This window comes from Oncorhynchus tshawytscha, linkage group LG14, assembly GCF_018296145.1.
Source record: "Oncorhynchus tshawytscha isolate Ot180627B linkage group LG14, Otsh_v2.0, whole genome shotgun sequence".
NCBI lineage: Eukaryota > Metazoa > Chordata > Actinopteri > Salmoniformes > Salmonidae > Oncorhynchus > Oncorhynchus tshawytscha.
This window is the reverse complement of record NC_056442.1, coordinates 36,421,250-36,433,722: the sequence shown is the minus strand read 5'-3', so window position 1 is coordinate 36,433,722 and position 12,473 is coordinate 36,421,250. Positions and strand designations below refer to the sequence as shown.

General features: G+C 41.5%; 1 protein-coding gene across 3 annotated transcripts in view; it reads left to right on the top strand.

Annotated features, from left to right (window-relative positions):
- LOC112267130 (protein turtle homolog B) overlaps window positions 1-11,689 on the top strand; it is a 76,991-nt gene extending 65,302 nt beyond the window's left edge. The window contains exons 17-22 of one of the 3 annotated variants that reach the window (XR_006078840.1): window positions 38-83; window positions 527-613; window positions 1,323-2,957; window positions 4,310-4,355; window positions 5,134-5,393; window positions 6,020-6,103. Coding sequence is in view for 2 of the 3 variants with exons in the window: in XM_042297446.1 (XP_042153380.1) it covers window positions 38-83; window positions 527-613; window positions 1,323-2,957; window positions 6,020-6,150; window positions 6,396-6,610 (2,114 nt within the window). In the remaining variant the exon portion in view is untranslated. Of the gene's footprint in view, window positions 1-37; window positions 84-526; window positions 614-1,322; window positions 2,958-4,309; window positions 4,356-5,133; window positions 5,394-6,019; window positions 6,151-6,395 lie in introns of those variants that run through there. The other 2 variants (XM_042297446.1, XM_042297447.1) reach the window with 2 other exon arrangements.
- Window positions 11,690-12,473: the final 784 nt, after the last annotated feature.

Here is a 12,473-nt window from a genome sequence, read left to right as displayed (position 1 = left end):
GTTGTAATCTCTAAATCTCTGTTTTGTCTCTTCTAAGACCCTCCCCTGTCTGTAACACACTTCAGGAAAAGCATTGACTCACCGTAAGTACTAAAAACAAACCCAGAGAGATTAAAAAACAGGAGCCAACCTTTTGAGCTCATATGCCGATTCACAATGCAGTAGTCACTGGATTGAATTTAGATGCAACAATAAACTCCTCTTTACCTGTCTTAAGAGTTATTGTTATGGCTTCTGTTCACTTCACTCCTGTTCAGTACCAACTGTCAGGGCAGGGTATCTTTGCTAGGACAAGAGTATGGTTTGGATGTATATTGTGTGTATGTCAAAGGTTTGGAGAGAGGTCTATGTTAAAAGGAATTGGATGTGTTGACTTGCATTATAATGCATGTTCCAGTTGTTTATATCAGAATAGTGAAGTCTAGTCCTCTTGTGACTCCGTGATGGTCCCTCCTGTGTTATGTGGAGGTTTGGCTTAGCTGACAAATGACCGTGGCCCATGTCATTTGTGTGTCTCCCACCGCAGGCCTCCTCTCACCCCCTTGCCCGGGGTAGAGCCCTGCTGGGACGTGCCAGCCAGGAGCAGCTACATGCCCCCACCAGCCAGCTCCCTGTGAGTGCTTAGCTCCTTGCACCATGCCACAGTGTGTGTTGTGCTGCACTACGCTATGCTGGCTTGGCTGCATGGATTTTAAATACATTTTATAGATTTGATTTACTTAGTGCTCTGCTGGCCTAACCGCATGCACAGTATACATTATATGCACCGTATAGGGATTTGTGTTTGCGTTGGCTCAGCTGCATGCACTGTACTGTGTATATGCACTCTATAGTTGACTGTGTTGTTTACAATGCTGGTCCTGGTGTGTGGCAAATAGGAAAAAAAGGGCTAGTTGGATGTCATCTGCTTTATTTTAATGACATAAAAGCATTTGGCGCAGCATATGTTCCCAACAAGACAAATGGCCCTCGGTTTTTACCCAAGAGCAAGTAAAAAAAGTTATATGAGACGGTTGTAATGGCTGCTTGGTAACGGTTCCTTTCTCATACTTTCACTGGGGCTACAGTCATTAGCTTCAATGCTAGCAGAATGCACGGGATACTATCAGGTTGAATACAAATGAAACAGGTGTATTTGCTTTGACATGGTGCCATGGCTTTGGATTTTATCTGTCTAGCATAGTCATGATGCCTACTGTGATTAACATGCTATTTTACTGTGTACAATTAGGCAGTATATTGATGAATAACTGCTGTTTAAGGGCTTCATTATGAAGACATCATGTTTGAGTGTCTGCCTCTGTGTTGGTTGTGTCTGACAGGCTGTCCTCTGGGAAGATCAGTCCAGAGAGCTCCCCTCCCGCCTCGCGGCCCCAATCCCTGTCCTCAGATGGGGCCCACGGCCCGGGCCTGTACGTCAGGAGGCTGCCAAGCCCTCAGAGAGACAAGGACAAAGAGCTCTCCTTCTACAAGAAAACCAAGCGTGCCATAGCCAGCAAGAAGTACAGCGTGTCCAAGCACGAGTCAGAGGTCACCAGCCCCATCGAGCTGATCAGCCGCGGTCCCGATGGTCGTTTCAGCATGGCCAGCCCGCCATCAGCCCACCGCCGCATCCAGGGCTTCCCATTCGCAGAGGAGTCCGACATGTATCCTGAGTTCCGGCAGTCGGATGAGGAGAATGACTTTGACCCCGGGCCCCTGCCCCCGATCATGGCCACGCTCCGACCACAGCTCTCCCCAACATCCTCCAGTCTGGAGTCCACGCAGCCCCCCAACTACAGCCCCCGCCTCCACAGGCCCATGGAAGGTATGAGCTTTGTGGAGGGCAGTGGGCATCATGCTGCAGGGCAGGCCCCAGCCTCCCGCTACAGGGATTTTCCACAGGTCCCTTTCTATGGGTATCTAGGCAGCCGCGGGGAATCGGGTATACCACCACCTTTTTACATGCCTGACATCAGTCCCCGTAGTTCCACTCTATCCTCCCCCCCAGGCACTGCTGACGGGGGGCCCTACGGCTATCCCTCCATCCCAGAGGAGAGGGAAGAGATGGAACTCCATCATCAGTACACTGCCTCTGGCCATTCCCTACCACATACACACAGTACTCCCCCTCGCTCCCCTCGCTCACCTGACAGCTGGCAGCCTCACGAGTTCCCCTTCCTGGGTCTGGAGGGGCCCCACTTCATTTATCCACCTCACCACCCCTTACATCATCACCAGGACCTTCCCGATCCTCCACCGTACCCCCCTCTCCACTCTCTCCCCCCCAGCCGCCTGCACCTCCCCAGCCCTCGGCTCCTGCAGCTGGAGGTCCCAATGGCTCCACAGAGCAGGGACCGACCCCCAGGCCCCCCAGCTAGGCACTTAGCTATGCAACAGGCCCAGAGTCTCGGCCAGCTCAGACACACGTCCCATGGTGTGGGTGTACCAGTGTTGCCTTACCCTGACCCGGCAGCCCGTGAAGGGAGCCCAAGCACAGCCCGTAGCAGCAGCCCCCAGTCCTGGCTCAGCCCGAGGGCAGGGCGTAGGACAGACCCCTCCCTGCCCCCGCTGGTCCTCCAGCCCTCCCGCCTCTCCCCCCTCTCCCAGAGCCCTCTTAGCACCCAGCCAGGTTCTCCAGATATTCTAGTCCGCCCCCCGCCCCGCCCCAGCATCCTCCGCACATCCCACTCTCTGGAGATGCCTGAGATCACCCTGCACCCCCAAGCCACTGTCAGTTTCTCCCGAAGGTCCTCCCTGGCCACCTCCCCCACCCAGGGCCAGCAGGGAAGCCGCAGGCCCAGCCCCAGTTACCGTGCCCACATGTCCTATGCCTCCACCGCAGCCAGTTATCCCTCCCAGTCCCCCTCTCCCCCTTTGGAGGGCAGGGATGTGTTCGGGCAGTGGCCGTCCCAGAGAAGGACAGAGGAGGAGATGCTGCCCTCAGAGCCCTCCCAGCTCCAGATATCCGCCTCAGGGTAGGTGACCTACACCGGTCCGGCAGGGACAGCAACGCATTAACTAACGCACATAACAAACTTCTCCAACCTGGGCACTCAATTCTTAATGTATCCCCAGTTTATAGAATATGACGTAATGTTTTACTTTTGGCATACCAATAATGCATATTTAGGCTTATATGCAGAAAGCATGTATTTGCATCTGGCACACATCTGATCAGTCATAAACAAGTTATTCATAAAAAAATTGGCAATATGCCCATCTGAATCAAGGCAAATGATACAATTCATACTCACTTTTAAAGTGTGTCCTTATGACACATTTTGAAATTTAACCCTAGAACAAAGTCACATCTGATTGATATTGATATTGATCTTTGATTTCTGTAATTATTATTTATAAGATATTTGTGTTTTTCTCTGTATGGCGATCCATTTTCAGAAGAAAATGTGCTTTTTAACTGCCATAGTTCACAGAAAATACTGTTTGCTAAAGAAAATGTTGGCAGGAAGCCTAACCTAGAATGTGTAAAACGTTACAATTGCATTAAAATGCAATCTGCAACAGGATTTCAGGTGGCAGACTTATGGGACCTTTGAGCGAATGCTTCACTAAATAATTAACTAGCATATACAGTGTTTTTTTTATTGATTGAAAACTCTGAATACTAGTGTAGTGAGGTAATATTTATTCTTACATATTTAGTGGATTTCCTTTTATTATTGCCCACCTATGACATCTTAGTAGAGGCTTTCCTTGACTGCTACTGTTTTTTAACTGGTGGTAAATGACACTGTAGCTAAACAAAAAAATGACGATTGAGTGAGACCTACACTTTGAGTGCCATCCACCCCTCAAACAAAATGTGAAATGTACAAGATAGCAAAGTTATTTTAATGATATTCAGCATCATTATTGCCCACATAAGCCTTCTATTTCAGGAATTATCTTCACACATTTGAACATTTGAAAATCTGAGATTTATGACCAAACACCTGTTTTTAATATATTTTTTTTACCTGAGACCATTTGGACAACTTGATCATTTCCAATTATTATCTGTTACACCCACATAGTCATACAGTACATGCTCTGCAGGACAATAGAAGACATACAAGAGAGCAATATACCTGAGGCGCATATAATCCTCCCCTTTTGTCTGTATACCTACATGCTTCCCCCCTTCCCCCTCAAACCCACCTCCTACCTTTCTGAATCCCAGGGATTGCCAGGTTAGCGTAAGAGGTCATGCTCTTTTTCCAACCCTTTACAGTGTCGTGGTCATATGGGCAAGTATAGTGTAGGGCTGCTGGTTTGTACAGTATGAGAGCTCAGGGGTCTTACCTCATCTGTTTTTGATTGATCTCAGCTATCTGGGCAGCGTTGTTGTGAGACGGTCCCCTACGCCGCAATAGGTAAGGGTCGGACCCATGTCGGAGAGGGGAGGCGTCAGCAGGGGAGGGCTCTAATCACTCTCTCCTTTAAAGGGGAATCGCTGACTTTGGGTTGAGCCTCTTTACTGGATTCAAGTTTGCTAGCTCTAATGCTAACTGCTAACATACAGGTTACATTTCCTACAGTTCTTTGGCACAACATGCCTGCTGTCGAGCACAGTGATTAGGCTGGTGAGCATTATTAGGAGCTGTTTTGGACTGTGAAGCAGTATTTGAAATACAGGCACGGTTTCCCTGCACTCAAAAAAGCCTTGAATCAATAGAGGACCCAGATTACTGATAGACTGGAGTATTCCCCTTTAAAGTTTTGTTCCATGTGCAAAATGCCATGCATGCCTTCTCAAAATATCTCTCTTTTGACTCAAACGTATAACAATAATTCTCAAGACTAAATTCTTCGTCACATTCGTCGTCTTAAGTGCTTTCGTTTCTGTCATGTGACTGTTTTTAATGGCCATTTCCTCTTCCTGTCATGTGACTGTTCTTTAACGGCCATTTCCTCTTCCTGCCATCTCCTCCCGTCAGCATGGTGAAGCCTCTGTACACAGTGTTCATGTTGATGAAAGTGTGCTGTACAGTGTTCATGTTTTTTGGAAATGTACTGTAGCTAACTCACTGTGGCCCCTGCACACAGTATTTGTGATTATGAATATCTACTATTTATCTAACGAGGAATGCTTTAATTATCATATTTGTCTCCCCTCTCTGCTAATGGCTCTCAATCTCTCTCTCTCTACAGTGATGATGGACAACACCTCTAAACCTTTGTGTTCCTACAGTATGCCTTTTGAAACAATATGTTTTGGCAGAATCACTTGACTTTAGATATCGTCAAGTTAGGTTTTGAAGCAGGTGTATTCAATCCATTAAATGGCAACAAACATTTAATCTCATGAACCTGAATGTAAATGTTTGGTGTTCATGAGGTTATTTTGGGTCTTAGTATCATTACTTGCATCTTTCTATGATGGACTGCAAAACAAGAGTATTCATTATGAGGTAAAAGTATTTTTCAAAACAGATACCTTTCTGTGTAAAGCTCATCAACGTCCTTCAATTTAACACGGATTTACAATTAGCCAATGATAGATACTGCTCATCTTTAACACATTAAAATATATTCAGTATTAGGGTGATTTTGATTGATATGTCATTCATTAAATGAAAATAATCCACATACCGTAGCTCTATCAAAAGATGAGAATCCTCTTTGTTGCCCCACTCACCAAAACAGACAAGCCATGGATTCTAACTGTAGAGCAAAAGGAGCAACTCAGTAACTATAGAAACAGAAGCCTTTCTTATGTAAACTGTTATTACAAATACAGTATAGAGATTATTTTCATTTTATGGGTATCTGAAGGTGACAAATATTCATCACGATTCTTCATCATCTTTTTGAGAATTAACACAGTTCGTCCCATAGTACTTTATTAATTCCTCACAATCTAAAGCCAATGAATTTCTCAACAAATCATCAGTTTATTTATGGTTCAATATTACAGAGCCTTTCGGAATCAATGTCCTCCTGACTCCCCACCTGACTAATCACTGAGAGGATAGCGCTCCCCAGTGGTGAGTTAAAGTAAAGCATGTGTGTTGTGCCTGTCTTCTCCTTTTTCTAGGGAACCTCTAGGTGCGCCTTGTGATCCTGCCGGGTCTGAGAGCTTACAAACACTGCTACACCACTGTATTACTAAAGCCAAGAGAGTGGCTGCCAACACCAATAACAACTCCACTTCCAGGAGAAGAACAGGTCAGTCTCTGAACTAAAGAATAGGCCACAGGCCGACACACAACTGTTAGAAGTACCAATAAGAATAACATTTAGTAAGTTCATTGTAGCCTTGTCCCAAATCCATTTGTGCTGTAAAACCAAACCAAATCCAATCATTGTCATGCCTATGTATACTTGTTGGCTTTACAGCACTTAGACAAGTCAGGGGCCATACGAAATGCTTCTGTGTTGTATCCTCAATAACACCACCTCTCCCTCACTAGGTGTGTCTCCCTCTCAGACCCAGCAGCAATCCCAGACTACCCCGGCTCACAGAGAAGATCTCTACCTGCACAGGAAGAGGAAAAGGCAGAACAGGAAGAGCCCATCTCTCTTTTTGTCCTCCCTCCTGCGCCACAGCAGACGCTCTGAGGAGGACCAGGCGGCCATCCTGGCCAGTACAGACTCAGACGGGCCCAACTACGGGACCCTACACTGACCACTGACCAGTATGTCCACTGCTGTCACTCACAGACAGCCCACGCCATGGGACGTGACTACATTGACCCACCAACCTAGATCTCCCTATAACTACCATACACTGATGATGATAATCATATGATTAATTCCATTTAGCCGTTGGTAGTGGATAACCTGTCTCTAGCATTTTTCTAATAATTTAGAAACAAAATAAAGATGTTTTCCATGTCTCCTTGAGGATAATGTAGTGAGGGTCACCAGATAAACATCTGTAATGTAAATAAATTAAATAATGAAAAGGGGGAGAATCTCTTCTATTGTAGGAAAGTGCATTGATCTAAATAATTCACAACACCTTAAAAGTCACTGGTCAGGAGGAGTCTATCTGAGGTGTTACAGTGACGCCGTGGACTATAAAACCTGGTGCGTTCCTTAAACAAGGACCTCGGTCTACCTTTCCGACAATTCAAATAGTGTCAGTATCTAACACAGGGTTCTTATCACAAAATATACCTCAGAGTAAGCGTAGAATTGCTGTAAATCTAGTGGTATATACTGTACGTATTTTACATTATTTTTCAAATTAAATAAATGGTGTATATAGTATCATACACTTCCCATATGAAATGGATGCTATGGCCTGAAATCTGATTTTGATCCGCATTTAATATCGATCCCAATCTGCATATTTTGCTTAATCCCAAAATAATATGATCATCCAATACAAGGCGTGATATGATATTGGTACATTTCAAACCACTAAAAGACATATCCTCACTCTCTTGCATGTTGGCTCAAAGCCTTTAACCATGTGATCACATCCAGTAAAGTTGAGCCTATGTTCTTCTTGCTAAGACATACAGTAACCTTGTGTTCAAAAGAGGCCAAATATACACTTGATAGGGTGAGGACAGAAAAGGGGTGAGGAAATGTGATGTCTATACAGTGTTTTTCATTAATATGGAGGAAACCTCGAGTCACTTGTGGAATATGGCACATCTCTAGGTGCCTTGTTTGCCTTTTCTCTCTTGTTTTTGAAAAGTGAATTAACTGCCTTTTCCTTCGCCTTCACGCATTCTCTCTCTCTCTCTGTTGGGACTCATTATAAACTCCAGTCTGACCTGGTGCAGACTCAACTTTTTCTGCCAAGGACACCTAGCTGTGAGGAAGTGGTACTGAAGGTGCATTACTCTGATTCTTTTATTAAAAAAAATATCTTGACTGTGTATATTCTACTAATAGAACAGACCTATAATAACAATTAGTGATTATGATAAGTGTTATTCATTTCAGGTTTCAAATTGTGGTAATGTTATAACATAGATTTTTTAAAAAATCACAATTAAATCAACATTTAATTGTAAATGGTACAGAAGTAGTTATTATGCAGAAAGTGAAACTTGCCATTGATGTTCATATTTCAAAACAACTGTAATACTTAATACTGTATTGAAAGATCTGATTGCTGTTGATTTATTATGCGATTTTAACCAATGGGCTTGTTAGATGACAAGTGACAACATTTGTGTTACAATAACTAAGGTGAAACTCAAGGTGGGGTGGTTGTCTCGACTCTCGACTGTTTATCTCTCTAACAATGGTATAATATTACCTGCTAGCTATTTCTCTGTATGTTTATTCATTTTAACACTAACCGATAATGAATGTATGTTTTGCTGTACAGGAAATGAATGTCCTGATGTCACAGTACAATGGATGACCTTTCACATGTGGTGGTATTAAGTTTAGGTTTAATTGGCTAGTTGGCACAATAGATTGATTTGATTTATCTCAAGGTGCTAGCTGGTTAGCCAAGGAAGAATGCTTTCCTTTACACTGATGGTTACTGTTAGCATTTTCTTCTCACCCTGTAGACTAGGCCGTCATTGAAAACTAGGCCGTCATTAAAAATAAGAATTTGTTCTTAACTGACTTTCCTAGTTAAATAAAGGTAAAATAAATAAATAAAAGACTAGACCTATTAGAGAGCTTTACGCTTACAAACTGACAAGATGAATCACTGGAAGACGTTGATGTTTTAAACCCATTTGTCTGACTTGGAGTCACTTATCTCTACTGATAGCAATTCAGGAGTTGAACTAGCCATAACAACTCTCTGAATGTATGTTAATTAATACCCTCTCTGCTTACTATAGAATACAATTCAGTGATCAAATCATCAACTTTATCTGCCCTCTTCACTCACTTTCCAACATATTTTCTTTTGAATTAGTGAAATAGTTGTTTGAAATTGATACATCAACATGCATATTCTAAGAATTGGTTATATGTAAGATATGAGGAAAATCTATATTTATAATGTATACATGGTGTGTACTGTATTTGTAAAGATGAAACTAAACAGAAAGATTTTCTGTCCATATCAATTATGCTTGAGGACAAAATTCTAGATGCAGATTTAAAGCAAATTATATTAGATGTGATGAAAGTATTTGCTTTAAGGTATGAAGTGGACAATATTTATAAAACATCTTAAGGTGCCTCTTTTGTCATATTTTCGGAGACATTGTTTTACATTTATGGAAAAGTAAATGTTAGCACAGAACACATGTGTTATTGTCATTTGGGTCTGTTGGCTGCACAAGTTCACTAGTATTTCTTCTGTTGTATAGTATGTGAATGAATACCAATTTGAAAAGCTTTAGAAGCATCAATGTGTTGTCGATGGACTAAACCTTACAGAAAACAACTTTTCTTTTCTCACGAGCACACAGGTAGATTCACTTATGATCACTTGCCTTCAGATGTCCCAAGTATGAGAAACAAAAGAGAGGCCACATTTTTCATTGAGCCACAAACAATGTCATAGTTATGGGGTACTGTATGTGCTGCAACCGAAGTCGTGTTTACATTAGCTAGAGATGACGTACGTGATACTAGGACGTAGTTGCTTTCAACATTATGACTTGGTGCTATGTTTAACTCTGTGGTGCTGTAGATCAGAGACCTAATCTCTTGAAGTCCTCTGTGTTTTACTAATTCAACTAGTTCCATCGTTGTAGGTCCTATTAGTAAACTAGTGTGATTGGCAATGAGCAAATTGTATTGATTGTGGAATCAGATAGTGGCAATAGATAGTGTGGTGACATTCAAAAAATACATCAAAGAGACTTAGAATAATGTAGCAATGGAACAATAGTTAGTTTCCGTCTCTGTTACATCCTCTGTCTGTGCTTCCAGGGTACCCTCTCCAAAGTGTTGTACTTGTGTTGAAGGGGAGATATAATATCCAGATTAGATGGGGAAACCTACTTGGTGTGAAGTTATTGATCAGTACTTTGGATCAGTATTAAATATGTAACAGCAGACAGGGGAGGGAATCTGAGCCTGTGGTCAGGGCATGAGAAGGTTGTTCTACACTACACACTTCCTACAGGTCAAAACTATTTTTGATTGACAGCACTGTTTTCAAGCACACTACTGCAGGGGCATAACCTTCTTATGTGATATCTCTCCACTGTTGTCGCAAAGTCTCCTATTGGGGGACAGTATTGTACAGTATAGCCAATAAGAGTATTCATCAAACAGCGTTTGTATTTAAGCTGATTCTTCTCGTATGTTTTGGTAAAGCTGATTCTTCTCGTATGTTTTGGTAAAGGTATTTCTGACACATTCTCCATGTAGAATTTTACTAATGTATGTAGTCTTCCGGGCTCTTTTGCTTAAAAAAAACATATAGTATGTAAGAGGGCTACTTTGGAGGTACAGATGTAGGATCTTAATTTGAGCCAGTTTGCTACTGCAGGAAAATAAACCAGCAAGAGAAAATGTGAATTATTATAACGATTATATTTAATGGACATTTTTTAGGGGTTGCAAAAATGTTCTTAAAGAGAAAATAAAGTCTGAAATATCAAAGTGGAAATTACAAACTTCAGAAGCCTTTTTAAACCTCAAATACACTACAAGTCTGAAATATCCTGCATTGAAGGAAAGTTCTCCTGCAACAGGGCGATCAAATTAAGATCCTGTTCTGTTAGATCGACTTTTGTTTTGTGTTTTTCTGCCCTAATGCTTTTAGTGCAGGAGCTGGTATGATTATACTTAGAGCCAATTTGATTTAACTATATTTATCTTGCATGTAGAGACAATACAAAAGAGCCTATTCAGCAATCAGTCATAAACTTTCAACCTGGTTGTGATCAGACAGAAAATGGAATATGTAGAATTTTCTATGTTCTCTGTTTTTCCATGTGTACCATCACTGAGGAAATAGAATGTATTATTACAGTACAATAAGCGCTACATCTTTGACTGTTTTAACTAATGCTCCTCATCCTCAAGCCAGTAGTAGTTAAAGGAAGAATATGTAGTCATGTCATAGCATATTTCATCCTTTGAGCCGTGTGCGTGCTGTATATCACACGTTTACATTCTATATTTTATGTTGATGTCTTCTGCGCATAATCTGTTTCAATATGTCTTTTTAACTGAAACAATTGATTGATATCAGACTGTTCATGTGTAAATATTCCGAAGCAAAAACATAAAATACCTTTTACTTTTTGTCTGTTTTAGAATGATAACCTGCTGATAATTTGGAGCTTCAATCATTCAGTTCTTTTGGATTGACATCAGGAATTATTTTCCACTTAACTTTTATGTGAGCAATTAACTCATCTACTGTATGGTGCTGTACCAAAGCCTTATGTAAAATACTAGTCTGTGTTGATTTTCTCTTTTGCCACTGTTGTCCAGGGAATTCAATATTGCCTGGGATCACATGTTACTCACTTCATGTTCAACTGCCATGGAACGTTGTTCTTCAGAATAAACCCTGATACCACCAGTGGCTTCTAGATGATAGGTGACAGAAGCTTATGACCTGTGGCATAGGCTCAAGACAAAGTGACATAGGTTTATTAAAAAAGGCATTGGCAAATTTTTTGTAACATTGGCTCATGAGCGGTTTGACGTAGACATACAGCATGTTCTATGATGATCCATGGCATGTCCATGAGAGGTGGAAAGCAGCGTTGCGTTCATGTCCATCATATGTCCATTTCCAACGCTTAGTCCAATGTAATATTTTCCTCTCAAATTTTTGTATTTTGATATAATAAAAATCTTAAACGTGCTTATATATGTGTTTGCGTTATTTTTGGATTAACAAACTAAAATGGATTTTCTGTCTGACCTTCTGTCTGAACTGCAGAGGTGTAGTTTCAACTACTGGACACAAGGTGTGAGTGTAAGAGAGCCAGACACCATGACTGGGTGCTAGATAATTTATCAGGTCAGGAAAAAGTATTTATTTTGAGTATTTATATATTTTATCGTGAGGCTATCTAGTCGGATGTATACAGTTCATACAATTGGTATATAGTGAGTTATAGAAAAGTCTGACCATACAAGGTACTGTACGCCTATATCAAATTAAGATTATGTTAAATTGAAATCACTTCCACAAGTTGCTAAGTGGGATTATTTCCATTTATGGAAGGTCAGTCATGAATCTAGTGTTAAGATAACTCCCCCACCCAATGACCAAACTGTGGAGAGATACCGACAGTGAATGATTGGCCTTTGCAGTAATGTTCAAATTCCTTTCTGGCTTTGCAAAAAATGATCCCTTTGAGTCTGCTTATACACAGACTATACCAAATATTAGGAACACCTTCCTGACATTAGGAACACCTTCTTGCTTAAAAATATATTTTTAATCGGTCTCCTCCCTTTCATCTACACTGATTGAAGTGGATTCAACAATAAGGAATCATAGCATTCACCTGGATTCACCTGGTCAGTCTTTCATGGAAAGAGCATATGTTTTTAAGGCAATTTAAATTAAGCAAAAGACGTTTGGTCTCTTAGGCCTTATTGTTGGTAATAGGTACACACAGATGATGTCATTAGTATAT